We start from the raw sequence: 24354 nt of genomic DNA on the forward strand, positions 1-24354 counted from the left end.
CCTGGGTTCACGCCATTCTCCTGCCTCAGCCTCCTGAGTAGCCCTGGACTACAGGCACCTGACACCACGCCCAGCTAATGTTTTTGTATTTTTAGTAGAGACGGGGTTTTACCGTGTTAGCCAGGATGGTCTCGATCTCCTGACCTCGTGATCCACCTGCCTCAGCCTCGCACAGTGCTAGGATTACAGGAGAGAGCCACCACACCCGGCCCTGTTAAAGCCACTTTCAACTGAGTTGTGTGGCTACAGATGTCCTGCAGCTGGAAGCGATGTCCGTATCTTTTTGTCTCTATCTCTCTATCTCTACCTATACCTACACCTCTAACTATCTATACCTATGTATCCACCCAAAGGGTTCACCTTGCCTGCTGCCTAGACAGAGCCAATTTATCAAGACAGGAATTGCAATGGAGAAAGAGTAATTCATGTAGAGCTTGCTGTGTGGGAGACTGAAGTTTTACTATTACTCAAATCAGTCTCCCCGAGCATTCAGGGATCAGAGTTTTTAAAGATAGTTTGGTGGGTAGGGGCTTGGGAAGTGGGGAGCGCTGATTGGTCAGTTGGAAATGGAATCATAGGGGGTCGAAGTGAGTGTTTCTTACTGTCTTCTGTTCCTGGGTGGGATCGCAGAACTGGTTGAGCCAGATTATGGTCTGGGTGGTGTCAGCTGATCCATCAAGTGCTGGGTCTGCAAAATATCTCAAGCACTGATCTTAGGTTTCACAATAGTGATGTTATCCCCAGGAGCAATTTGGGAAGGTTCAGAGTCTTGGAGCAAGAGGCTGCATGACCCCTAATCTGTAAATTTCTTTTTCTTGTTGTTTCTTTTTCTTCTTTTTTTTTTTTTTTACAACATATAGATCATTTATTTTCCTTCTAGTCCTGGGTTCAGTACATAGATGGCTTCTCTTCACCCTTTGGGTTGACAATTTTCTCCAGGTTGCTGCTGATGATATGATAAAGCTCGGCATAGAAGGCCCTCAGGTCCAGCACCATGGCCCTCAGCTCCCCATAGGCTGCCTCATCTCGCTCATGCACCAAGGCCCGGTAATCCATTACATGAGTCTCCTTGGAGGCCTTGGCCACAGCATCCCCACGTTCTGAGAAGTACTTGGAAATGGTTGTCTGGAAAGCTTCCACTTTGGTCTTGACGGCATTCACCCTCTCCAGCACCTTCTCCTGGATTGCTACCCCAAAATCATTTCCATCTTCAATCTTGGGGATCAGGTGCTGAATCCATGTAATCACCAGAATGCATTTCTCTTTGAGAGTCCAGACTTCTGGCTTAACCAGGGCAAGCAGGGACAGGACTTTCTCATTCCCAGGGAGAAATCCACACTTAGGGACTTCTTTCTTCTCCTGCTTATCTGTTTCCATCTCATCATCCTTGGGTGGAGGGTCTGGGATGGGGATGTCCAGTGGGGCCCGGAGGGAAGTCAGGTCAGCCACATTGAGGGAGTCCTCTTGCAAGAGCTGATTCAGGTATATGATTTTCTGTGGCAAGAATCTGTAGAGGAATTCCTCAGCCTCCTGGAAAAGATTCTGCCTGAAGACCTCCACCTGTTTGCGGGCTTCCCCGCTCAGGCGCACCCCACACGGCTTGGCCATGCTGCTTCAGTCGCTAGATCTCTGTTGTTTCTTTTGAGATGGAGTCTCGCCTCTGTCACCCAGGCTGGAGTGCAGTGGTATGATCTCAGCTTATTGCAACCTCCTCCTCCTGGGTTCAAGTGATTCTCCTGCCTCAGCCTCCAGGGCAGCTGGGATTATAGGCATGTACCACCATTCACAGCTAATGTTTGTATTTTTAGTAGAGATGGAGTTTCATTATATTGGCCCAGCTGGTCTTGAACTCCTGGCCTCAAGTGATCCGCCCGCCTCTGCCTCCCAAAGTTCTGGGATTACAGGTGTGAGCCACCGCGCCTGGCCCTAAACTGTAATTTGTAATCTTGTAGCTAATTTGTTAGTCCTGCAAAAGCAGACTGGCCCCCAGGCAAGAAGGAGGTCTTTTTGGGAAAGGGCTATTATCAATTTTGTTTCAGAGTCAAGCCATGAAGTGAATTCCTTCCCAAAGTTAGTTCAGCTTCAGCCTATGCCCAGGAATGAACAAGGACAGCTTATAGGTTAGAAGCAAGATGGAGTTGGTTAGGTCTGATTTCTTTCACTCTCATGATTTCCTTAGTTATAATGTTTGCAAAGGCAGTTTCATCTATGCTGATCTTTATACTTATCTATATCTATCTATCTCTGTTTCTAACTATATCTATATCTAGACCTGTTTATATCTGTATCTATGTATATACCTATACCTATCTATATCTATATCTAATCTATATATCTATATCTGTATCTGAGGATGGAGGTGGAGGGAGTGGAGGAGGGGAACAAACTCCAATTCTGCTAACGTTCCTTGTGGAATGAGCAACTTTGGTGTAGGCAGGTAGCCACAGCCTTTGGGTTGTTTGGGAGGGATTCAGAGATTGATCTTTTGGCTTCTTTAGTTGAGGCCATTGAGCTTGGTGGGGGGGGATGGTAGGGACTTCTTGGCTGGTTGACATGAGTGATACCACCCTCATACCTCCCATTTTCATTCCCACTTCATGAAACAGTGTTGCTCTTACTCATGCATTTCCAAGGCTTCTTGTGCCGTTTTCCCACGTGATCTTCATATGAAACCTTCAACGCAAATATTATTTGTCCTGTATTTCTGATGAAAGAACTAGGACACAGACTTAAATTACTTGGCCAATCTCGCACAGCTAATTAAGGGAGCCACAGGTGTGTGACCCTGCTCTAGTTTAATTTCTGCTGTACAACATTGCTGACTCTAAACTTTGCCAAACTGATTTGTAAAAGAAAAAAAACAAAAGACATATTAAGCGCCTAGCGGGGAAACAGAGCTGTGGGCTCACCCTCTTTGTTCCAAAATGGGCAAAGAGCTGTAGGAAAGACCACCCTGGTCTCCTTGGGACCACATCATGGTTTCCACCCTTTGCACTCAAGAGAGGCGGGAAGTTTCTGGCACAAATGCCATTTGGCTCATTTGTTTGCCAGAACAGAAACTTTCTCAAGCACACTCAAGTAAGAGGGGTTTGGGGCAGTGAGTTTGATGTTGCACCAAGTGGAGTGATGTGGAGCATCCCACAGATATCCACAGATATCTAACAGATATCTAAGACAGGAGCCAGACAGGTCAAGCCTTCCAGGGGCCATGCAGCGGGGAGGACAGCAGGTGGCTCTGGAGCCTGTCTGGTTTGCTCTGAAGACCCTGCAGTGGCACTGGCCACTTTCATCCCAGGCCCCTTCAGGTGCCTTGGCAAGCTCAGGGCCTGCTCCTTCCCATCCTGCCACCAGCTTCTTCCCTGACTCCCTCTTGCCTTTGGCTATTCATGCCCTATCTGGCTTACTCCACATCACCAGGAGAAAGGCATATTCAACAGAGCAGCGTGCAAACAGCAATAGATGTAAAACAATACTGTCTCCGGCCATACCCAGCGGAGTGAGGCTGCTCTCAGTGCTATGAGAGAGAAGCCAAGTGACCCTAGCGCGTGTCCATATAGGGCCTGAGGGCCTGGGTCACCAGCTTGGCAGATGGCCCCTCCCAACCCTCTTCCAGTCAGTGTGGAGAAGGAGGGGATGGCAAGAGCGCAGGGTCACGTGGCATACATCCTGGGATCCTGGGTTCAGCCCTTTATCAGGGGGCAGTTCCTGTAGTAGGATGGCAGGTGGAAGGCACCATGAAACTCCCCACAATCCCCAGCCTGGGCCCTGATTCCCACTCTCTCCTTCAACAGTGGAACTTCCTGGGCAGCTGTGTCTTTGCCAGTCTCACAGATGAGCTTTGAGGAGGAAGCTTGCTTCTCAAGACTGTTGCCCCCGGTTACAGCTGAGTAGATGTGAGCTGCGGCACATCTGGGGCTTTACTTCCTTCTCCTGTATGTGCCCTGGGCCTAGCAAGCACCTGGCACACAGGAGATGCCAAGTAAGTGTTCAGGATTTTTTTTTTTTTTTGAGACGGAGTCTCGCTCTGTCACCCTGGCTGGAGTGCAGTTGTGCGGTGTTGGCTCACTGCAACCTCCGCCTCCTGGGTTCAAGCGATTCTCCTGCCTAAGTCTCTCAGGTAGCTTGGGGTTACAGGTACCCACCACCACACGGGGCTAATTTTTGTATTTTTAGGAGAGATGGGGTTTTGCCATGTTGACCAGGCTGGTCTTGAACTCCTGACTTCAAGTGATTTGCCCGCCTTGGCCTCCCAAAGTGCTGGGATTATAGATGGGAGCCACCATGCCCAGCCAAGTGTTTGGAAATTTTATGCCTGACTCCACTGCGGTTCTACTTTTGTTTGTCTGAAGGGAGACAAATCAAAAGGGAGATTTAAGAGATGAACTTTCCTTGTAAATCACTCCCAAGTCCTTTCCAACTTTCAGCAGCTCCTGTTAACATTTTCTTCCTGGTTCCTGAAACTCTAAGTTCTTGACCTTGGCCTCAGATGATGCCAGTGCATGGTTGAGTATAAAGATGGCGAAGGGGGCTGGGCATGGTGACTCACAACTGTGATCCCAGCCCTTTGGGAGGCTGAGCTGGATCACTTGAACAAAGGAATTTGAGACCAGCCTGGGCAACACAGAGAGACCCCGTCTCACAAAAAAAATACAAACAAACAAAAGATGGTGAAGGGGACCCTCTTTCTTCCCAATCTTGGCCTGATAAAGTCAAAGAAGGCGGCAGACAAACTGTGAACCCAAATGAACTTGAAACCTAATAGGGTTTGGCTACTGTATGGAATTAGACTATTTTTAGATGAACGATTTTAATATTGTTCCCACCTGTTTTGCATTCATATTTTAATACTTCCCTGAAATTTCCGTTTGTCAATATTCTGTCTCATTTAATTCTAAACTGCTGTTAAAGGTTGATGTGAACGTGTGGTCTTGCCCTCTGAGTTATTGTGGGGCCAACTGCTGAGCCATCGGCCAACTCTCTTGCTATTGACAGGTGTCAGAGTGCAGTTTTAGCTTGCTAATCAGCTTCGCTACACTTGCTGTTTTGTGTAACTGTACTCTGTACTAAGCCCAGATGTTGAATTAAGGTGGGTATGTTGGTGCAACGTAAGTGCCTTTTGAATAAATAAATAAATGAATGAATAAGACAATGGTGAAGTAGTTGTAGTTCAGGCCCCCGGTGGTACTTTGCCCTTCTGCATTCCCTATCCCCCTCTGGTGGCCTTTTCTTTTGGACACCAGTGTCCTCATGGTGCTGCCGGATACCTTTAGCTCTCCTCATAGGCACAGCATCCAGGCCTGACCTCCAGGATTCTATTTTCAAACAGGATTCTGAGAGAAGGAAATGTTTATCTTAAAAGGAAGGAGGAAAAAATGCTCTACTGCCAGACATTGGCAAACTGGTCAGAGGACAATTTTTTTCTTGGCAGGGGATTGGGTGTGCATGTGTGTATGTGTGTGCATGTGCAAAGATAGCTTTCTGGGATTCCAGCTCTGTGAGGCTGGCCCTGGATTTCTGAAACCCAAATCCTAGCTAGTGGAAGTGATGACACTTCTCATCCAAACCTTTATACAAATGAGCTAAGCAAGGGAAAATATACATCTCCAGATGAGGAAATCTGAGACCTGGAGAGTTGTCCCTCCTGGAGCCTGAGTAGAAGAACCAAAAGCTACCAAGTCACTGGATTCCAATTTAGATTGCAGAACATGCCTGTAAAGCTTAAAAACATATGTTCTAGAACTTACATGCCCACATGAGGACTGTCCTATAGTGGAGAAAGATCACTTGTTTCAGTGATTCTATAATTTTTTTTTTAACAAAAAGACAACCACCAACAATTGAGAATTGGCTCCAAGTCAATTTGGAAGACACATAAGAAAAGTATTCTCTTACATTTTCACTTAAAAAAAAGGAGGGGGGGTTCCTCAGCTTGGTGATGGACCTTAGTCCTTACTTTTTGCAGCAAATAACTTTTTAAATATAGCTTTCTCAAGGCAGAATTGATCTACAACAAACCACACATATGTAAGTGTACAGTTTGATGAGTTTTCACTTATGTATTCATTCATGCAGCTATCACCACAATCAAGATAAGAAACAGGTCCAACACGTTTCAAAACTTTCTTGTGACCCTTCTGTATTCCATCCCTCCTGCTCCATGACCCCATCTCCCTGTCCCAGGCAACCACAGATCTGCTTGCAGCAAATGACATTGCATCTCTTCCAAAAATCAAAATTTTCCTAAAAGGATGAGAATTTTCTAGTTCTTGGATACGGTTATGAAGGGAAGTCCCCTTCGGAAGCCCAGTGTAATTCTTAGTAGCGACATCACTGTAGGAGGAAACGCATACCCTCCAAGGAGGGGATATTGAGATATGTAAGTCCTGTTTTTTTTTTTTAAGAATTAATGGCATTTCATATCTCATCTTATATTTTGTGATATTCTGTAGTTGGAATCTACTAACCCAAATTCATTGGCCAGTTCTACAACTGCTGTGTTAAAGCCAATATCTGTCTTCTATGAGAGAACAACTCCCTTTTCCCCTACTCTTGTTTCTTGTGCCCAATATCTAACCCCCTTCCGGGTGGTGTCAATCTTGTCTTCACAATAGCCATCAGTTTCAGCCTACTCTTTCCTGTCTTCTGTCAGTCCCTCTGGGCGGGCCCAGGGAATTTCTCAGCTGGATTACCATGGATCTGTCAGCCTCTTCACTGATTCACCTGCTTCCACGCTCTCCCTCTTTTCATCCTCTGTGTATCAAGGGAATCTTTATAAAAGGTGAGTCTGATCAGTTTATTTTTCTGCTGTAAATTAAAAGTTATGATTTTATGTGTGCTCCTGTCTTCCTCTCTAGAGCCTCCCCATGACAGTACCACACCCCAGCCCACTTCTTTCATTTCAACTAGGAAGGATTTTAATAGTGTTACACAGAACATTTTAATAATGTACAGAGGGTACAGTGACACCCACATTTCTGTCCTGACGTCCAATTCTGTCCTCATTTTTCTTTCTTTCTTTCTTTCTTTTTTTTTTTTTGAGACAATGTCTTACTCTGTTGCCCAGGCTGGAGTGCAGTGGCACGATCTTGACTCATTGCAACCTCTACCTCCTGGGTTCAAATAATTCTTGTGCCTCAGCCTCCCAAGTAACTGAATTTACAGGCATGTGCCACCCTCCAGCTAATTTTCATAGTTTTAGTAGAGACAGGGTTTTACCATATCGACCAGGCTGGTCTTAAACTCCTGGCCTCAAGTGATCTGCCCGCCTTGGCCTCCCAAAATGCTTGGATTATGGGCGTGAGCCACCATGCCCAGCCTTCTTCTTCTACTTTTTACTTGCTTCTGTCCTCATTTCTTGATACTCACCTCCCAACCAGACCAAAAGAGGATCCCTGAATGCACCATCCTCTCTACCTCTGTGCCTTCATGCCTACTATTTCCTCTGCCTGAAATTATCCTTCTTCCTATTCTGGCAGACTTGCATGTTGTACCTCCCTCCTTTGCAACATTTTTACTGCAATTGTAACCTGACCTGCGTGGACATTTTTTGATTCGTCACTAATATCAGATGGGCAAGGATCATCTGTATATTTCAGCACAGAATCCTGGCTCATGGAATGAAATAGTGCAATGTCTTCTCCCTAAATCGGTATCTAGTAATTTCTAGGGCCCAGATGCAGTGGCTCACACCTGTAATCCCAACACTTTGGGAGGCCGAGGAGGATGGATCACCTGAGGTCAGGAGTTCGAGACCAGCCTGGCCAACATAGTGAAGCCCTGTCTCTACTAAAAATACAAAAACTTAGCTGGGCATTGTGGCAAGTGCTTGTAATCCCAGCTACTTGGGAGGTTGAGGCAGGAGAATTGCTTGAACCCAGGAGGCGGAGGTTGCAGTGAGCTGAGATCGTGTCATTGCACTCCAGCCTGGGCAACAAGAGTAAAACTCCATCTCAAAATTAAAACAAACAAACAAACAAACAAACAAAAAACTAACCTCTAGGACAGTGTCATTGGCAAAGTGGAGTTGATGAGTCAGAAATCATTGGTACTTGATGGAAGGTATTTGTAGCCTGACACAGTGCTGTTTTTCCCCTGCCAGGAGCTCTCTTCTCCCAGGCTGTGAGCTGCCTCATGCCCTTACTTTCTTTAGACCTCTGCTTCTTGATTCACAAGGCCTTCTTTGACTACTCCATATGAAATAGTAACCACCCACCCTCAGAAATCCCTATTTTCCTCTAGCCTGCCTTACCCTATTCCTTCAACTTTATTGCCATCTGATCTACCATGTGCTTATTTACTTATTTGTTTACTGTGTGCTTATTTGTTACTATTAGAGTATAAGTTCCCTAAGGGCAGGGATTTTTCTGTTTTGTTCCCTGCTGCATTCTTAGTGCCTGATACATTATGTGTATGTGTTCAATGAACAAATGTGCATGGAGAACAGTGCATGTCACCGAAGGACAAGGCTATGAATTTTGGTTTCCCAGGGTTTATTCTCCATATGATAAAACTCATTAAATAGTGGCTTATAGGCAGAAACGGGTCACAGGAATGGTTTAGGGAGTTCCAAGAATGAAAATAGCTTCTCTCAGCCTCAAGCAATATAAAACATGTATTTTAAAAAAAGGGTATCACCCTGTGTCTCGGAAAACCAATAATGTATGGGAAGAAAAAAGATCAGAGCAAACAAAGAAAAAGAAAAGGAGAGGGGCCGGGCGCGGTGGCTCACGCCTATAATCCCAACACTTAGGGAGGCTGAGGTGGGTGGATCACCAGGTCAGGAGATGGAGACCATCCTGGCTAACACGGTGAAACCCCGTCTCTACTAAAGACACACACACACACACACACATAATAATATTAGCTGGGCGTGGTGGCAGGTACCTGTAGTCCCAGCTACTTGGGAGGCTGAGGCAGGAGAATGGTGTGAACTCGGGAGGTAGAGCTTGCAGTGAGCCAAGATCGTGCCACTGCACTCCAGCGTGGGTGACAGTGCGAGACTCCATCTCAAAAATAAATAAATAAATAAAAAAGAGGAGGAGAGACGGAAAGAGAGACAGAGAGAAAGACGCTCAACCACACCACACCAACCTTTTGATGCTACCAGCAGATCTTTGGTGTTTGTTCTAAATTCTGTAAAATCAACTGCACTGAGCTGTGAGAAAAAGCAAATGGCAATAGACAAGCTAAATGCTGTGCTTTCGTCTTAAGCAAGCCGAAGGGTTATTATGCATGATTTCACTAAGATTCATCCCAGTCTCACAAGAGAGTTGGGCAGGTGATTTATGGGCTGAGGTCTTGGCTTGAACCCTCAATTGACCTTAGGGCCTAGGGCAAGCCATGTTCTCCTTCTGGGCCTCAGCTTTTGCCAGCAAGATAGTGAGGGAGTTGGTGAAAACCGATTTCCAAGGTCTCTTCCACCCATAATGTTCTATGACTCTGAATTTGACAAGGGTTTTCAATTTGTCCTCATTAATGAAGAGATTCAATTAACCAGGACGTTAAATTCCCTGAGTGTTCTGGTTAATTGGGTCTTTATTAAAATAACTTCTAAATCTTGTTTACTACATTAAAAAATAAAAGCATTTTTGCATTAATTTCTACCTGCAGAGAATATAAAAGCATTGAACTGTAACAGCTGGGAGTTTCTCCAGAAGTTATTCCTTAAAGCAGAGTTTTCAAAACATTTTGACAGTGACCCACCATTTAAAAAAAAAAAAAAAAAGCAAACTTTTTACATCACATACACATATGCATGGTATCAAAGATTTTGTGAAATAATATTTAACTTTATCATATGATACAGTGTTGATATTTTATATTCTATTCAGAAAGGGTATTCAACCCACAAGTTGATTTCATGATCCAGTGTTTGAAAAGCACAGCCCTACAGTTCCACAGGAGTCTGTCTGCCCCTCGTGGACCTCTTTGCATGGGGATAAAAAACGCCCAGGACATCCCAGGGCTGTCATGTGGATATCTGAGGACATTGTGGTTACTTTATTGGTTTCAGTTCCAATTCACACTCTTTGAAATGTCTTTGGCATTGCCTGAGAAGTGCTCCTAAGCAGCCCAGTGTAGAGAAAAGAGCACTAGACAAGAGTTTCTGACTTCTAGTCTGGGTTCTGTTACTATGTGGCTGTGTGACTTTGGATAATTCACTTAACCTCTCTAAGCCTTAGCTACCTTCAAGCATGGGAATGAATGACATATCCAGGTGCCCCTCTCCTGTACCCTCTGTGATCAGGCGACCCAAGAATCATTGCCATTTTCATCTAGGATGAATCAAGGATGGGGAAGACGATGAACTGCTGATCCATTCTGTCCTCTGTAGGCATGATGAGAGGGACTGGAACTGTGCTTTGTGTCCACTTTAGGTGGGACTGGCACACATGAAATACCTACAAAGGGCTTTTGATTTCTGTGGCAAAATGGTTTTAAGGCTCCACCCAGCTTTAAAGAATTATTTCTGGACTAAATATTCCTTGGGAGAGTCCTGCTGTTTCTCAGAGCTTCTCATGTACTCCTTTTTCCCACTTCCCTGCATGAGGTAGACTCCTAGCTGTCCCTGCTGGTGTCAACAATTCTTCCTGGAGTTGTGTGCTGTTTGGCTGTTTTCCTGTCCTTATATGTGGATGTAGTGAAATAGCCTTCCCGGTGATGTCAAGTGACATGGAGTGATGGACCACAGTGGGAACCCCTGGGAAAGAGGACCTGGGAAGACCCGAGCTGAGATCAGAGTTGAGGCGTGTGTGTTTGTGGGGTGCACGCCAAGCAGAACTGTCTGGCTGATACCTGAGCTGCAGCAGGAAAGATGAGAACGCCCCCTACTACAATATGGCAACCTCAGATCTCTTATTTGCTTGCTAGTTTTTGTTTGGTTTGCTTTTGGTTTCAGTTTGGTGTTTGCAGTAACACCAATCTGAAGAATTAACAACATTCTTCAAAAATATTCGTAATAACCAGCTTTGTAGTCCAAAGGGCAGCCTTGATTCCAGCTTTCTGCAGCTCACTAAGCCTAAAGTTGGGTGTATTATTCATTTTCTTTCCAGACATGAAACAACCATTTCAACCAGGTTGGACAAAAAAGAGAAGCCAAGATGGGGCTGAGAAACCAATGCAGCCGGGCCCAGGGATCCAGGACTCAGGGACCAGGTGCTGCCAGATGTTTGCTCCGACTCGTGTTGCTGCTGTCTTCTCTGTGCCTCAATTCTGTCCTCTGTCACTGCAGCAGCTTCCTCCCAAGGTGGTGAGTAGGGTTGCTGCCAGCCCTGGTGAATGACATCTTAGCTTTTACGCTGGAGATACACCCCCTTTCTTGGTTCCAGGATGAAAAAGTCTGGGGAGGACTTTGACTCTTACCTATGCCCTGGAAAAATCAACGGGGGAGGTGGAATTCGTGGAAGAATATGGCAGCTCCTGAGGTGAATGTGTGGGTTTGAAGAACACACCATTCATTAATTCATCCATGTGACACATTATTATTATTATTATTATTTTGATGGAGTTTTGCTCTGTCGCCCAGGCTGGAGTGCAGTGGCATGATCTCGGCTCACTCATGCAGCACATTTTTATTGAGCAAAACTGAGAGGCTCAGTGAGGGACCAAAGTCTTCACTGATGAGGGAGAGGGTGCCCAGAGATCGGCAGATGAAGGTGAAGAGAAAAGGTAGAGGACACCAAGAGCCCTGCCAAGCAGCAGAAGTAGGAGGAATTGAGGAGCTTCTTCCAGAATGAATCAGTTGCATTTTTTTTTTTTTTTTTTGAGACAGGGTATTTCTCTGTTGCCCAGGCTGGAGTGCAGTGGTGCGATCTTGGCTCACTGGTGACCAACCTCTGGCTCCTGGCTCAAGCGATCTTCCTGCCTCAGCTTCCTGAGTGGTTGGTATTACAGGCACGTACCACCACGTCTGGCTACTTTTTGTATTTTTAGTAGAGATGGGGTTTCACCATGTTGTCCAGGCTGATCTTGAACTCCTGAGCTCAAGTGATCAGCCAGCCTCGGCCTCCCAAAGTACTGGGATTTTAGGTGTGAGCTACCGGGCCCAGCCCAATTGCTCTTTTGAAAGGAAGTCCTGCTATGATAAAAGTAGCAGTTGAACTAAATCGTGACTTGAATGATGTAGCTGCTTTATATCCTGGCTCAAGCTCCTGACCTTGTTGTAAAGCAATAAAAGTTTGGGCACCAGTAGTGAGTCTGCCAGCTACACTTCGAGTAGCTCTGCCCGAGGGGAATTCTTGCACATACTCTATGGGAGACATGTACAAGAATGTGTGTAACAGCATTGTTTATAATAGCTAAAAAAGGAAACAACCCAGATATTCATAAGTAATAGAATAAACAAGTAATTTTGGCATAATGGAATCCCATAAAGCAAAGAAACCAAATAAACTACAGTTATACCCATCGACATGAACAAATTCTAAAAATACTGTTGAGCAAAGACAGCATGCTAAGAAGGTGAAATTCACAAAAGGCACCTCTGAGCAGTATATTGGTTAGGGATCCACAATAAATGGATTAAAACTATAAAGGAAAGCCAGGGAATGAGTAACACCTGTGTCAGGTCAGTGTCTTGTCCCGGGGTTTGGGAAGGGAGAGCAAGACAATTGGGAAGGGTGGGCATGGAGTGAGCTTCAAAGGTATTGGCAATATTCAATTCCTTAAGCTGGGTGGTGTGGACATGGGTATCTGGTTTTTATTATTGTTCTTTAAGCTGGACATATACGTTATGCACATTCTTTCATAACATGATCCATTTCACAATGAAGAAAAATTTGTAAAGCATATATAGCCAAAACCAAAGCTCCTTCACACCCCAATAAAAGGTAGAGTTTGATGTGGTTGAAGAGTCGGAGCCTCAAAGGAATTAGGACTTTTCTGAATGTGGTGCTGTACTGGTCTGGAATAGCATCTGGGAGAAAGGAGGATGGCAAACTACCCCACACGACCCCGTGGCCAGGGCATCAGCAACTGGACTGAGGGGTGCCCCGGTATCTCCAGGACCTCCTGTTCCTATGGCTCTGGGACCACAGCGTGCCCACTCTATGTCCCTTTCTTCCTGTACCACAATTTTCAGGGGTTGGCTGGCTTTTCAGAGTCACCACCGTGTACTTTATTTCTCACAGCTTTCCCACGGCTGCCTGCTGAGTAGGAAGCAATCATCCTAACTCTTCATGTTTTTGATCCCCAAAGCAAGTGCCCCAGCCCATTTGGAGTTAAAAATGTGAAAGCATTTTGGACCACATCCAAAATCTGGTCACTCACCATGTGATTACCTTTTTAGGGAAGGCTTATCATTTGCCTGCTGAAGTTTACTTTAAATTCTGACTGTTTTGCAAACACATTCTTTGTTGACAGCTCTAGTTGGAAATGTTTGGGCTCACCGTGTTCTGGGTAAAACACATTGTCAAGTCTTTTTTTAACCTCTCACGTTAGATGGTTTTTCTTGGCCTGCATTTCAGTGTCCATTAACCTTAGTGTCGTAAGAGCTTGGAGTGAGAAGGAACCTTGGAAGCCACCCATCCAACTTCCCACCCAGTGGGAGAATTGTTCTGAAGCTTGCCTGATCACAGCCTCAGATAGCTTGCTTTTTAAGGGCATTGCTGTACGGACACAGAGTACCATAGTTTACCAATTCCACATAACATTTTGCATACATTTTCATGAATCTTGGAGAATCAGAAAACAGTGTGAGCAATTCCAAGTTTGCTAATTAAATTAAAATGAGCACAGACTCTTACAAAACAGGTTTGAGAGTTACAGGAGGCCTTACATGGTCAAAGACATTTTTCACCTACTTAAAATAATCCTATCCTGGTTAGGAGGTACAGAGAGACAAGGGAATTGGACACATCACATGCTTGGAATGAGAAACAGAGAAGGATTGCTTGGCAGTCCTGTGTGTACATTTTCTTCTGTCCCTTTGTTATTACTTTCTTGCCTCCTTAAAGGAACAGAGATGGCCGGGCACGGTGGCTCACACCTGTAATCCCAGCACTTTGGGAGGCCGAGGTGGGCGGATTATGAGGTCAGGAGTTTGAGACCAGCCTGACCAACGTGGTGAAACCCTGTCTCTACTAAAAATACAAAAATTAGGTGTGGTGGTGGGCGCCTGTAATCACAGCTACTCAGGAGGCTGAGCAGCAGAATCACTTGAACCCAGGAGGCGGAGGTTGCAGTGAGCTGAGATCGCACCACTGTACTCCAGCCTGGGCAACAGAGTGAGACTCAGTCTCAATAAAAAGAAAAAAGAAAAAGAACAAATGGTACAGGAATGAAGAATGTAGACATCACCCTGCTGAAGGGCACAGGACTGGCCTGTCATCCTCTCACTGCCACCCTCTGTCTTCCCACCTAATGGCCACTGGATGCCTTTTCCCATTAGTCTGGGCCCACCCCAGTTTCTGAGCCCACCGAGAGATGGTGCAATGTGTGTTAATAGTTGCCCCTTCCACATGTCTCCCCACCTTTTGTTCTGCTCCAGTAGAACTTGGAGCCAAGCGGTGATGTCAGCTGCCATGGTAGTTAAGTGGGCTTGAGCCTTGAGCCACGCTGGGACCTTGGTGGCACAGGCTCCTCAGAGTGAGGGGAGGAATCCGGCCTGGGAAAGACTGAAGTTAATCCATCGGAACAGCAGGGTCATTCTCTGCCTAACCCCTCTCTCATGCAAGCTGAGGAGACTTTCTGGGTTAAAGAAGGTAGCTGAAGATTTTTTTTTTTTTTTTTTTTTAAAGTTAGGGGTAGGAAGCTCAAGCAGGAGTAAGGAGGGAACAATGAAAGGTGCTGACCCAGCCTGGACACACAGGTGCAAGGTCCCGGGGGCATGTGAAGTTCAGGTAAGCTTAAGTAATGGTTGTGAGAAGGCGTAGTTGGTGGCACAGGGCCTGGTGGACTCTTCACAGCATGATACCCCAGTTGGAGCCTATGCAGAGAGGCAGGAGAGAAGTGGCAGGATGTTAGCGCCACAAGAAGCAGCTCAGGGCAGGCCAGCATGCCCTGCAGGCCACCAGGGGCAGGCGCCTCCTTCAAGGTTCTGATCCCATTGTGTGGTCCCTCCCCAGACACCCAGATCTCCCCCAGCATGCTGGGCCCTGGGGACTGGCCCGGGACTGATGCACTCACAGACCTGCCTTGGTCCCGTCTGATGACTCGAAGGAGCCAAAGGCGACTGGGACTGACTGCCTGAACTGCCGGGCCCCAAGTTCCATCAATTCAAATCGACAAACACCTTACTGTGTGTCTGTGGGTGAGGGAGTTGGGGTAAGATAAAGACAAGGGGCTGGGTGGCCGACTGGGAGGGAGATTAGGAAATGCCGATAATGCCATATCATATGAATTATACAGCAGATTATGCAGCCAGAGGACACTGCTTCATTGGTCCATATGGGCATCCATTTGCACTGGGCATTTGCATTGGAAAAAGAGAAAGGGAAGACAACATAGGGAGAGAGGAAATGGGGGAAGAATTTTGCATAGAAAAAAGGCAGTGCCAACCCCTGACCTTGTCTTCCAGTCCAGTGGCAGGTGGCAGCAGGGAGGGACTAAAGGAGTCATTTCCACAGGGCGTCAGGGAGACAGAGGCCACAGCTATCTGCTTAGGTTCCAAAGTTACTTCAGGGATACTGAGTGGAGGAGAGGGTCATTGTCCTCACCCCGCTGTGCAGCAAAGCATCTCTGTGAGTGTGAGGGCAGCAGAGGCGTAACTCCATGTTGGCACCTACACCGCTGGTGTAATGGAAGCAGCACTCTTGTCACGGACACAGGTGTATCCCCAGAGGGCAGCCTGAGAGCGCAGCGCAGAGCATCCGCAGGACTGGAGTGTGATCGGAGGGCAGGAACCAGTGATGTTCTGGACACACCTGTTATTTTCAGCTGGTTGGCACCAGGTTGGCCCAGTAGGACCTGGAAATACTCCAGTTGTGGAAGTTAACAGAGTGTCCTCTCTAGGCGCTTTAATTGCCACCTTCATAACAGCCTTGAAAAATTCCACCCCTCCGACCTTTTTAATTTCTTTTTTTTTCTCTTGAGACAGAGTCTGGCTCTGTTGCCCAGGCTGAAGTGCAGTAGTGCAATCTCAATTCATTGCAGCCTCCACTTCCCGGGTCCAAATGATTCACCAGCCTCAGCCTCCTGAATAGCTGGGACTACAGGTGTGTGCCACCATGCTGGGCTAATTTTTATATTTTTAGTAGAGAGGGAGTTTCACCATGTTGTCCGGGCTGGTCTCGAACTCCTGGCCTTATGTGATCTGCCCACCCCAGCCTCCCAAAGTGCTGGGATTACAGGCATAAGCCACCGCACCCAGTCCCCACCTTTTAAATGTCATAGAATTTTTCTGAATCTGTAATTACCTTGTTTTTTTTCCTTTAGTCCAAGGATCAGTCAATTTTTTAAATTTTTTTTCTGTAAAAAGCCAGATAGTAAGTACTTTTGGCCTTGGAGGCCATATGGTCTGTGTTACAACTGCTCAGCTCTGCCACTGCAGTCTGGAAGTAGCCATTGACAATGCCTAGACTAATGAATGTGACTGTATTCAAATAATAGATGATTTATGGACTCTGACACTGGAATTGTATATACATCTTCACAAATTACAAAACATTCTTTTTGATTTTTTTCACAAATCCAAAAGTGTGAAAAGCATTTTTAACTTGTAGGGTGCAAAGACAGTCCCTGGCCTTAGTTTACCAATCCCTGAGGGTCAGAAAGGGCTCATAGTTGTGTTGCTAGTGCCTAGCACAATATCTGACATACAGTAGGTGCTCAATAGATATTTGTTGGAGGAGTGAACTGCTCTTTACATACAAGGAGACCATGGCTCAAGAGGTTAATCAACTGTCAAATGTGGAGTTAGAACTCACACTTTCATGGTTTGCAATAGTTTGGAGAGTGAGGTGGTTGGCAGCTCTTCCAGCTCCAAGCCCTGCACTCCTTCTACCAAATCACAGCTTTGCACTTCCCAGAAAAAAATATTGTTACATGGAATTTCACAGAATTGGGGGCCGGGCATGGTGACTCATGCCTGTAATCCCAGTACCTTGGGAGGCCGAGGCAGGTGAATCTCTTGAGGTCAGGAGTTCAAGACCAGCCTGGCCAACATGGTGAAACCCCGTCTCTACTAAAAATACAAAATTTAGCCAGGTGTGGGGGTGTGCACCTGTAATCCCAGCTACTCGGGAGGCTGAGGCGGAGAATTGCTTGAATCCATGAGGCGGAGGTTGCAGTGAGCTGAGATCACGCCACTGTATTCTAGCCTGGGCAACAGAGCCAGACTCCATCTCAAAAAAAAAAAAAAGGAATTGGGGATTGAGAACTGCTCTTGAGCAATAAATCAACCAGTGAGGTCGACTCTTGTGGTATCACCTTTCAACATGGTCAAGCTATGGAAATGTGATTTTCATTTCTTAGGGTTTTTTGTTTTTGTTTTTGTTTTTAACCCTGCCAGATGGAGATCATGCCATTGCTAGTCTACCTTGAAAAACAGATGTAAAGAATCAAGTCAGGGGCTTTGCAGGTATTAAAAAGTTTCCATGAGGGCTGAATCATATGTATATTGTTCAGTTGAGCATTTTCTTTATAATCAAAATTTGTTTGTTTTTTAAAAAACAACAACCAATGGTTTTGTGTGAGCTAGGGGCTACATAACACCTAAAAAGTTCCTGCTTTTGGTAAAAGCAAAAATTAGATCTACTATAGAAGGTAACCTGCCCTTAAAAACATCCAGGCTCCTGGTTGGAAAAACAGGTTCTTTTTCAAAGTCAGTCCTTGCAAGTCTGTATCCACCCTCATTTCTGTCAACTCCTACACTTGGTTTCAGCTTAAGTCTCTGTTGGTTGCTATGCTTTTTTCCCATCTCCCATGACTCACTCCCAGGCTGTGTTCTCACTTGGCCTCAAGCCTGCTCTGCTCCTCAGGTGGTGAAGTTGACCACAAACCAGATAGCATTCCAGGAGGTGAATATGTGAACTCCTCCTCTGGAATCTGCACCTGTGTTTCTTCTGCAGCTTTAAGTTTCAGTGGCTTCCTACACTGAAGCCTCTCTTGGGGCCCTGGCCATCAGCTAGGCACCACCGTGATGCCTCCTAACAGGCCCCTGGGTGCTGTTCTGACAAGCAACAGAATTGGAGATTGAGGTGAGGCGCTCCCGCCCCCGCACTTCCCACTGTTCCAGAAGCTTGCCCAGCCCAAAGGTGTGGTGTTGCAGGGGCTGGGCAGTGGATGACACTCCCTTCCGAAGGCCTCATATCTGATGTGTTTGGATTGTTCTGATCCTAGGAAGCATAGTTAATATCAACACATTCTTCCCCCTCCCCCTGGCCATGCACTGGCTCCAATTTTTATTTTTATTTTATTTTTTTTTTGAGACAGAGTCTCGCTCTGTCACCAGGCTGGAGTGCAGTGGTGCGATCTTGGCTCACTGCAACCTCTGCCTCCCGAGTTCGAGTTCATGCCATTCTCCTACTTCAGCCTCCTGAGTAGACAGGCACCCGCCGCAACACCTGGCTAATTATTGTCGGCCTCCCAAAGTGCTGGGATTACAGGCATGAGCCACTGTGCCCCTCCCCAATTTTTAAAAAGTAATATACACTCAGTGTGGAAAGTTTGAAAATATCAATAAGCAAAATGCAAATAAAACCCATCTCTAGAAATAAACACTATTAAACATTTTAGAATATATCCGTTGAGTCATTTTATATTCATAATTTTCTAAATATATTGCATCATATTGCAATGCTGTTTTGCCACCTGGTTTATGTTTTTACTTAATACATTATGAGCACATTCCCATGTCATGAAGCATCTTTTTATAATTTTTTTATTGTTATACTGGGTTCGATGATAAGTGTGAGCACAGTATATTTAATAAACACTGATTGTTGGACATTTAGCTTGTTTCTGGTTTTCCATGCCATGAAAAACATCCCTAATTATAAATTAATTATAAATGCTTTTTTGCATCTCTTGCTGTTTCCTCAGGATACATTTCTAGAAGTGGAGTTAATTAGGTCAAAGGCTCTGCACATTTTTAAAGGTCAGATTGCCTTCCAGAGATGATCCAATTTTTGCTTCTACCTATAGTGCAAAATGTCCCTGTTCCCCAACACTTGCCAACATAGTATTGCATATTAATAACTTTTTTTTCTTTGAGATGGAGTCTCACTTTGTCACCTAGGCTAGAGTGCAGTAGCTTGATCTCAGCTCACTGCAACCTCTGCCTACCAGTTCAAGCGATTCTCCTACATCAGCCCCCAAGTAGCTGGGATTACAGGTGTATGTCACCATCCCTGGCTAATTTTTGTATTTTTAGTTGAGACAGGGTCTCACCATTTGGCCAAGCTGGTCTTGAACTGCTATTACAGGCGTGAGACACCATGCCTGGCCAGTGTATTTAATAACTTTTGATTGGTAAAAAAAAATTACTCTTTGAAAGTTGATGAGCGAGGCTGAATTTTTCAATGTGTTTTTTAGTCATTTGTATTTCTTTTGTGATTTATCCTTTGTGAGCTTAATTATTTGCTTCTTCCTTCCTCAAATGTATTTATTGTTAGATAGCTCTTAGGTTCAAATTTTGACTCTACCAATAACTAGTTTTGTGACCTTGGAAAAATCACACCATTGAACCTCAATTTCATGATCAATGAATTAGAATAATAATCCCTACTGAATAGAGTTGCTCTTAGGGTTTAATGAGATAGCATATGTAAAGCAATTTCCACTATCTCTGGCATACGGGAGGTGTTCAATAAATGCTAATTTTTCCCCTTCCCCTACCATGGGCAAGGTGCCCATGAAACACACAAATGTGAAAGATACTCTGTTTGTCCTCAAGGAACACACAATCCAATAGAGACAATAAAATATACACAAATATTTGATATAGGCTTTATAAGATGGGTAGCATTTTGACAAGGTGGGAAGAATTCCAGGGAGAGAGAGTGGCAGAGGTGTGTTTGGGGAGTGGCAAGTAGATTAAGTTGACCACAGTGGAGGGTTCATACAGATAATTCTGGATATCTAGATTAGGACCTCTACTGTGAAGAGACTTTGAACACCAGGATCATTTATGTTTTGCTCCCAAAGCAATGAAGAGCTATTGAAAGTTTCTGGGCCAGGCGCGGTGGCTCACACCTGTAATCCCAGCACTTTGAGAGGCCGAGACGGGTGGATCACCTGAGGTCGGGAGTTCGAGACCAGCCTGATCAACATGGAGAAACCCTGTCTCTACTAAAAATACAAAAATTAGCCAGGCGTGGTGCTGCATACCTGTAATCCCAGCTGCTCGGGAGGCTGAGGCAGGAGAATAGCTTGAACCCGGTAGATGGAGGTTGCGGTGAGCCGAGATGGCGCCATTGCACTCCAGGCTGGGCAACAAGAGTGAAACTCTGTCTCAAAAAAAAAACAAAACAAACAAACAACAACAAAAAAAAACAAAGTTTTTGAGTAGCAAAATAACATAATCACAAGTATATTGAGCACTAACTAATATGACAAAGACTGGAATTGGGGAAATTGGCTATAAAAATTATAACTTTGATCAGGCTGGTCACAGTGGCTCATACCTGTAATCCCAATACTTTAGGAGGCTAAGGCGGGCAGTTCGAGACGAGCCTGGGCAACATGGCAAAACCCTGTCTCTACAGAAAAAGCAAACATTAGCCAGGTGTGGTGGCATGTACCTGTAGTTTCAGCTACTACGGAGGCTGAGGTGGAGGATCTCTTGAGCCCGGGGGTCGAGGCTGCAGTGAGCTGCAAACATGCCACTGCACTCCAGCCTGGATGACAGAGTGAGACCCTGTCTCAAAAAAATAAATAAATAGGCCGGGCACAGTGGCTTATGACTGTAATCCCAGTACTTTGAGAGGCTGAGGCAGGTGGATCACTTGAAGTCAGGAGTTCGAGACCAGCCTGGCCAACATGGTGAAACACCATCTCTACTGAAAATACAAAACTTAGCTGGATGTGGTGGTGGGCACTTGTAATCCCAACTACTTGGGAGGCTGAGGTAGGAGAATTGCTTGAACTTGGGAAGCAGAGGTTTCAGTGAGCTGAGATCGCACCATTGCACTCCAGCCTGGGCAAGAGAATGAGACCCTGTCTCAAAACATAAAATAAAAAATAAAATGAAAACCATGATTAAAATTATACCATGTATTGAATTCAAGAGACACTATGAGAAAACAATTAACAATAGCTGGCACCTGCATGTGGTGGTGCACACCTATAGTCACAGTGACTTGGGAGGCTGAGGAGGGAGGATTGTTGAGTCCAGGAGTTCGAGGCCAGCCTGGGTCACATAGAGAGATCCTTGTCTCAATAACAACAACAGCAATAAAAATAATACCTTGCAAGAGAGTGATATGGAATCAGGGAGAGGTAGAGGTCAGAGACGCGTATGAAGCCCAGTCATTAGGAGACTAACTCTAGAAGATTTCATCATTGTTTAAAAAACATGCTTAGGCCGAGTGTGGTGGCTCACGCCTGTAGTCCCAGCACTTTGGGAGGCTGAGACAGGCACATCACCTGAGGTCAGGAGTTCGAGACCAGCCTGGCCAACATGGCGAAGCACTGTGTCTACTAAAAATACAAAAGTTAGACGGGCATGGTGGCTTATACCTGTAATCCCAGCTACTCGGGAGGCTGAGACAAGGGAATTGCTTGAACTCAGGAGGCAGAGGTTGCAGTGAGCCAAGATCATGCCACTGCACTCCAGCCTGGGCAACAGAGCAAGACTCCGTCAAAAAACAACAACACATGTTTACACAATTTGTTTCAAAAATCTGCTGCCCTTCTCTATGGGTCCCTTAGGAAGGCAATATATCCCACCTCATTAAATCAGCCTTCACCACAAGATTGCTTTGACCAATGGGATGTCAGTAGAAGTTTGAAGAATCACACACTGGTCCACCACCTTGTTTCTCATCCCTCTGACATAAGCAATGTCCCAGATTGTGGCTGTTCTGTTAGCCTGGCTTCCAGAATGAAGAGAGCTCATCAAATGGCATATGTAACAGAATAAGAAAATAAACCTTTGTTATTGTAAACCATTGAGACTTGGGGCTTCTTTGTCACAGCAAATGAATTTAGCCTAACTATCCAATACAGGTACCTTGAGAAGAAACAGCAACAGCAACAGGACAAGGAGTTGTGTGGGGGGAAAAAGGATGATCCAGGGTGAAACGTAATAATTCTGAGGTGGCCATTGAATACCTCAGGTGGTGTCAAATGGTTGACTTATAAATGATGAAATTGAGTCTCAGTGAGATCATTTGCCCATGGTCACACAGAAGCTGGAGATATAGATTTGGAAACTGTGTGTGTATTAATAATAACTGTGTGTGCTGAGAGGGGATGGTCACCAAGAGCAAGTTTGTAGAGAGAAGGATGGGGAGCAAGTAAGAGTCAAAGCTGGGTCTCTCAGAAAGGCGAGAGACGAGCCAGGAAGGGCCATGACAGAGCAGGGGCAGACGTGTTAAGAGAAGAAAACATGGGACAGGAGGTTCCCAAAACTGAGGAAAGGCCTTGGGGTGTGGCGATCACAAAGTCACTGGAGGCCTCTGGAAAAGCCATTTTTGTAGAATTCCAAGAGTGGCAGCCACATAGCAGATGGTTGAGGAGGGACTATGGGTTGAGAAGGTGAAGGTGCTTTTCTGAGAAGTTTCTCTGTCAAGGTGAAAAGTAAATAGAATATGCGAGCAGCAAGGTCCAGTGAAGAATTTTTGTGGTGGACATCTGTGTGTGTTTCTGGGCAAAGGGGAGAGAATGAAGAAAAATTGAGAGGCTGAAGACACCGGAGAGCCCTTGAGGATCGCCAGCCGGGATGCGAGCAGGAGCTGAGGCATCAGGAGTCTCGGAAAACGATGTGGCCTGGACGCTGGGCAGACTCTGCTCCTTGGAGCAAGAAGCAAAGGGGAATTGCTTGAAAGGAGAGTGATGTGTGGAAGAGGAAAGCGGGGCAGAGGGAAAACCTGGAGTGTGCCTAATGGCTTTGACTTTCCTGACAAAGTTGGAGGGGAGGCTGAGGATAGGAGGGCAGGAAAAGGTGAGGAAGGGGCTCTGGGAAGCTGGAGGAGACGAACTGTCTTGGGCAGCAGTCTCCAGTCCAACAGCAGAGGCAAACAGCATTGTGGGCAGAACGAAGTAATCATTCAAAGCAAGAATGCGCATGGAGGTAGGTTCTGTGGTTTTCTATGGCCGTCTCTTCAGTGCGGGAGCAAAGACTAGAGAATGAGAGGCAGAGAGAGACCCCAGATCAGACATTAGCCTAAGACAAGGGACAAGAGTGAGGCACACATGAGTCTAGGCACTGGGGCAGAGTGAAGGGACTGCCTACAGCATGGGTAGCTGACAAGGATTTGAGCAGGGCCACAGGGGGCGAACAGAATGGAGACACTGAACTGCTTGCCAGGGATTAGAGGAGTCAGCAGTGAGATATGGCCTTGGTGGTCTGGGGCCGCTGTGGAGAGAGGGAGATGCGCAAAGTTCTCCAGGAACAAGTAACCATTTTATTTTATTTTATTATTTTTTTGAGATGGAGTCTCACTCTGTTGCCCAGGCTGGAGTGTAGTGGCACAATCTTGGCCCACTGCAACCTCAGCCTTCTGGGTTCAAGTGATTCTCCTGCCTCAGCTTCCTGAGTAGCTGGGATTACAGGTACCCGCCACCACGCCTGGCTAATTTTTGTATTTTTAGTAGAGATGGGATTTCCCCATGTTGGCCAGGCTGGTCTCAAACTCCTGACCTCAAGTGATCCACCTGCCTTGGCCTCCCAAAGTGTTGGGATTGCAGGCGTAAGCCTCCGCACCCGGCCACAAGTAACCATGTAAAAGTATATAGTTCTTTGGGGCCTGGCATGGTGGCTCATGCCTGTAATCCCAGCACTTTGGGGGGCCAAGGCAGGCAGATCACGAGGTCAGGAGATTGGGACCATCTTGGCCAACATGGTGAAAACCCATCTCTACTAAAAATACAAAACATTAGCCCGGCTTGGTGGCGGGCGCCTGCAGTCCCAGCTACTCGGGAGGCTGAGACAGGAGAATGGCATGAACCCGGAAGGTGGAGCTTGCAGTGAACCAAGATGGCGTCACCGCACTCCAGCCTGGGTGACAAAGCAAGAGACTCTGTCACAAAAGAAAAAAAAAAAAAGAAAAAAGTATACAGTTCTTTCACATGGAGTGCATGTGTAACACTGTGCAACTACCACCTCTGTCTAGGGGTGAAGGGAACTTTGTCCACCTAGAGCCAATGCTCTTTGAGAAGAGTTCTTAGGAGAGTCAAGAGCAAAGTGTGAGGCCAGGGGGTGGACAGGAGTGGAATGAAGCAGGTGACAGCAGGGTGAGAATCAGTTGGTCTGAG

General features: G+C 45.9%; 1 protein-coding gene and 1 long non-coding RNA gene across 3 annotated transcripts in view; one reads left to right on the forward strand and one right to left on the reverse strand.

The window, feature by feature from the left end:
* Positions 1–22050, forward strand: part of LOC105507459 — a 57428-nt gene extending 35378 nt beyond the window's left edge. Inside the window, exons 4-5 of the long non-coding RNA XR_001001102.1 lie at positions 11052–11248; positions 21808–22050. This is a non-coding gene — a long non-coding RNA (uncharacterized LOC105507459). The remainder of the gene's footprint in view (positions 1–11051; positions 11249–21807) is intronic.
* LOC105507458 (proteasome activator complex subunit 2) lies at positions 850–1632 on the reverse strand. 2 transcript variants are annotated; one of them, XM_011935952.1, is made up of 2 exons: positions 1561–1632; positions 850–1527 (listed from the first exon to the last, which is right to left on the reverse strand). In XM_011935952.1, exons 1-2 carry the CDS (start codon positions 1606–1608, stop codon positions 889–891), a joined length of 687 nt encoding a protein of 228 aa, XP_011791342.1. In that variant the 5' UTR covers positions 1609–1632; the 3' UTR covers positions 850–888. The 2 variants fall into 2 exon arrangements, with proteins under 2 accessions (XP_011791342.1, XP_011791341.1); XM_011935951.1 differs by having other exon boundaries at positions 850–1631.
* Positions 22051–24354: the final 2304 nt, after the last annotated feature.

This window comes from Colobus angolensis, unplaced genomic scaffold, assembly GCF_000951035.1.
Source record: "Colobus angolensis palliatus isolate OR3802 unplaced genomic scaffold, Cang.pa_1.0 Scaffold15, whole genome shotgun sequence".
Classification (NCBI taxonomy): domain Eukaryota; kingdom Metazoa; phylum Chordata; class Mammalia; order Primates; family Cercopithecidae; genus Colobus; species Colobus angolensis.

Coding starts and splice junctions, on each gene's coding strand:
- LOC105507458 (XM_011935951.1), bottom strand. CDS start 1,608: ATGGCCAAGCCGTGTGGGGTGCGCCTGAGCGGGGAAGCCCGCAAACAG.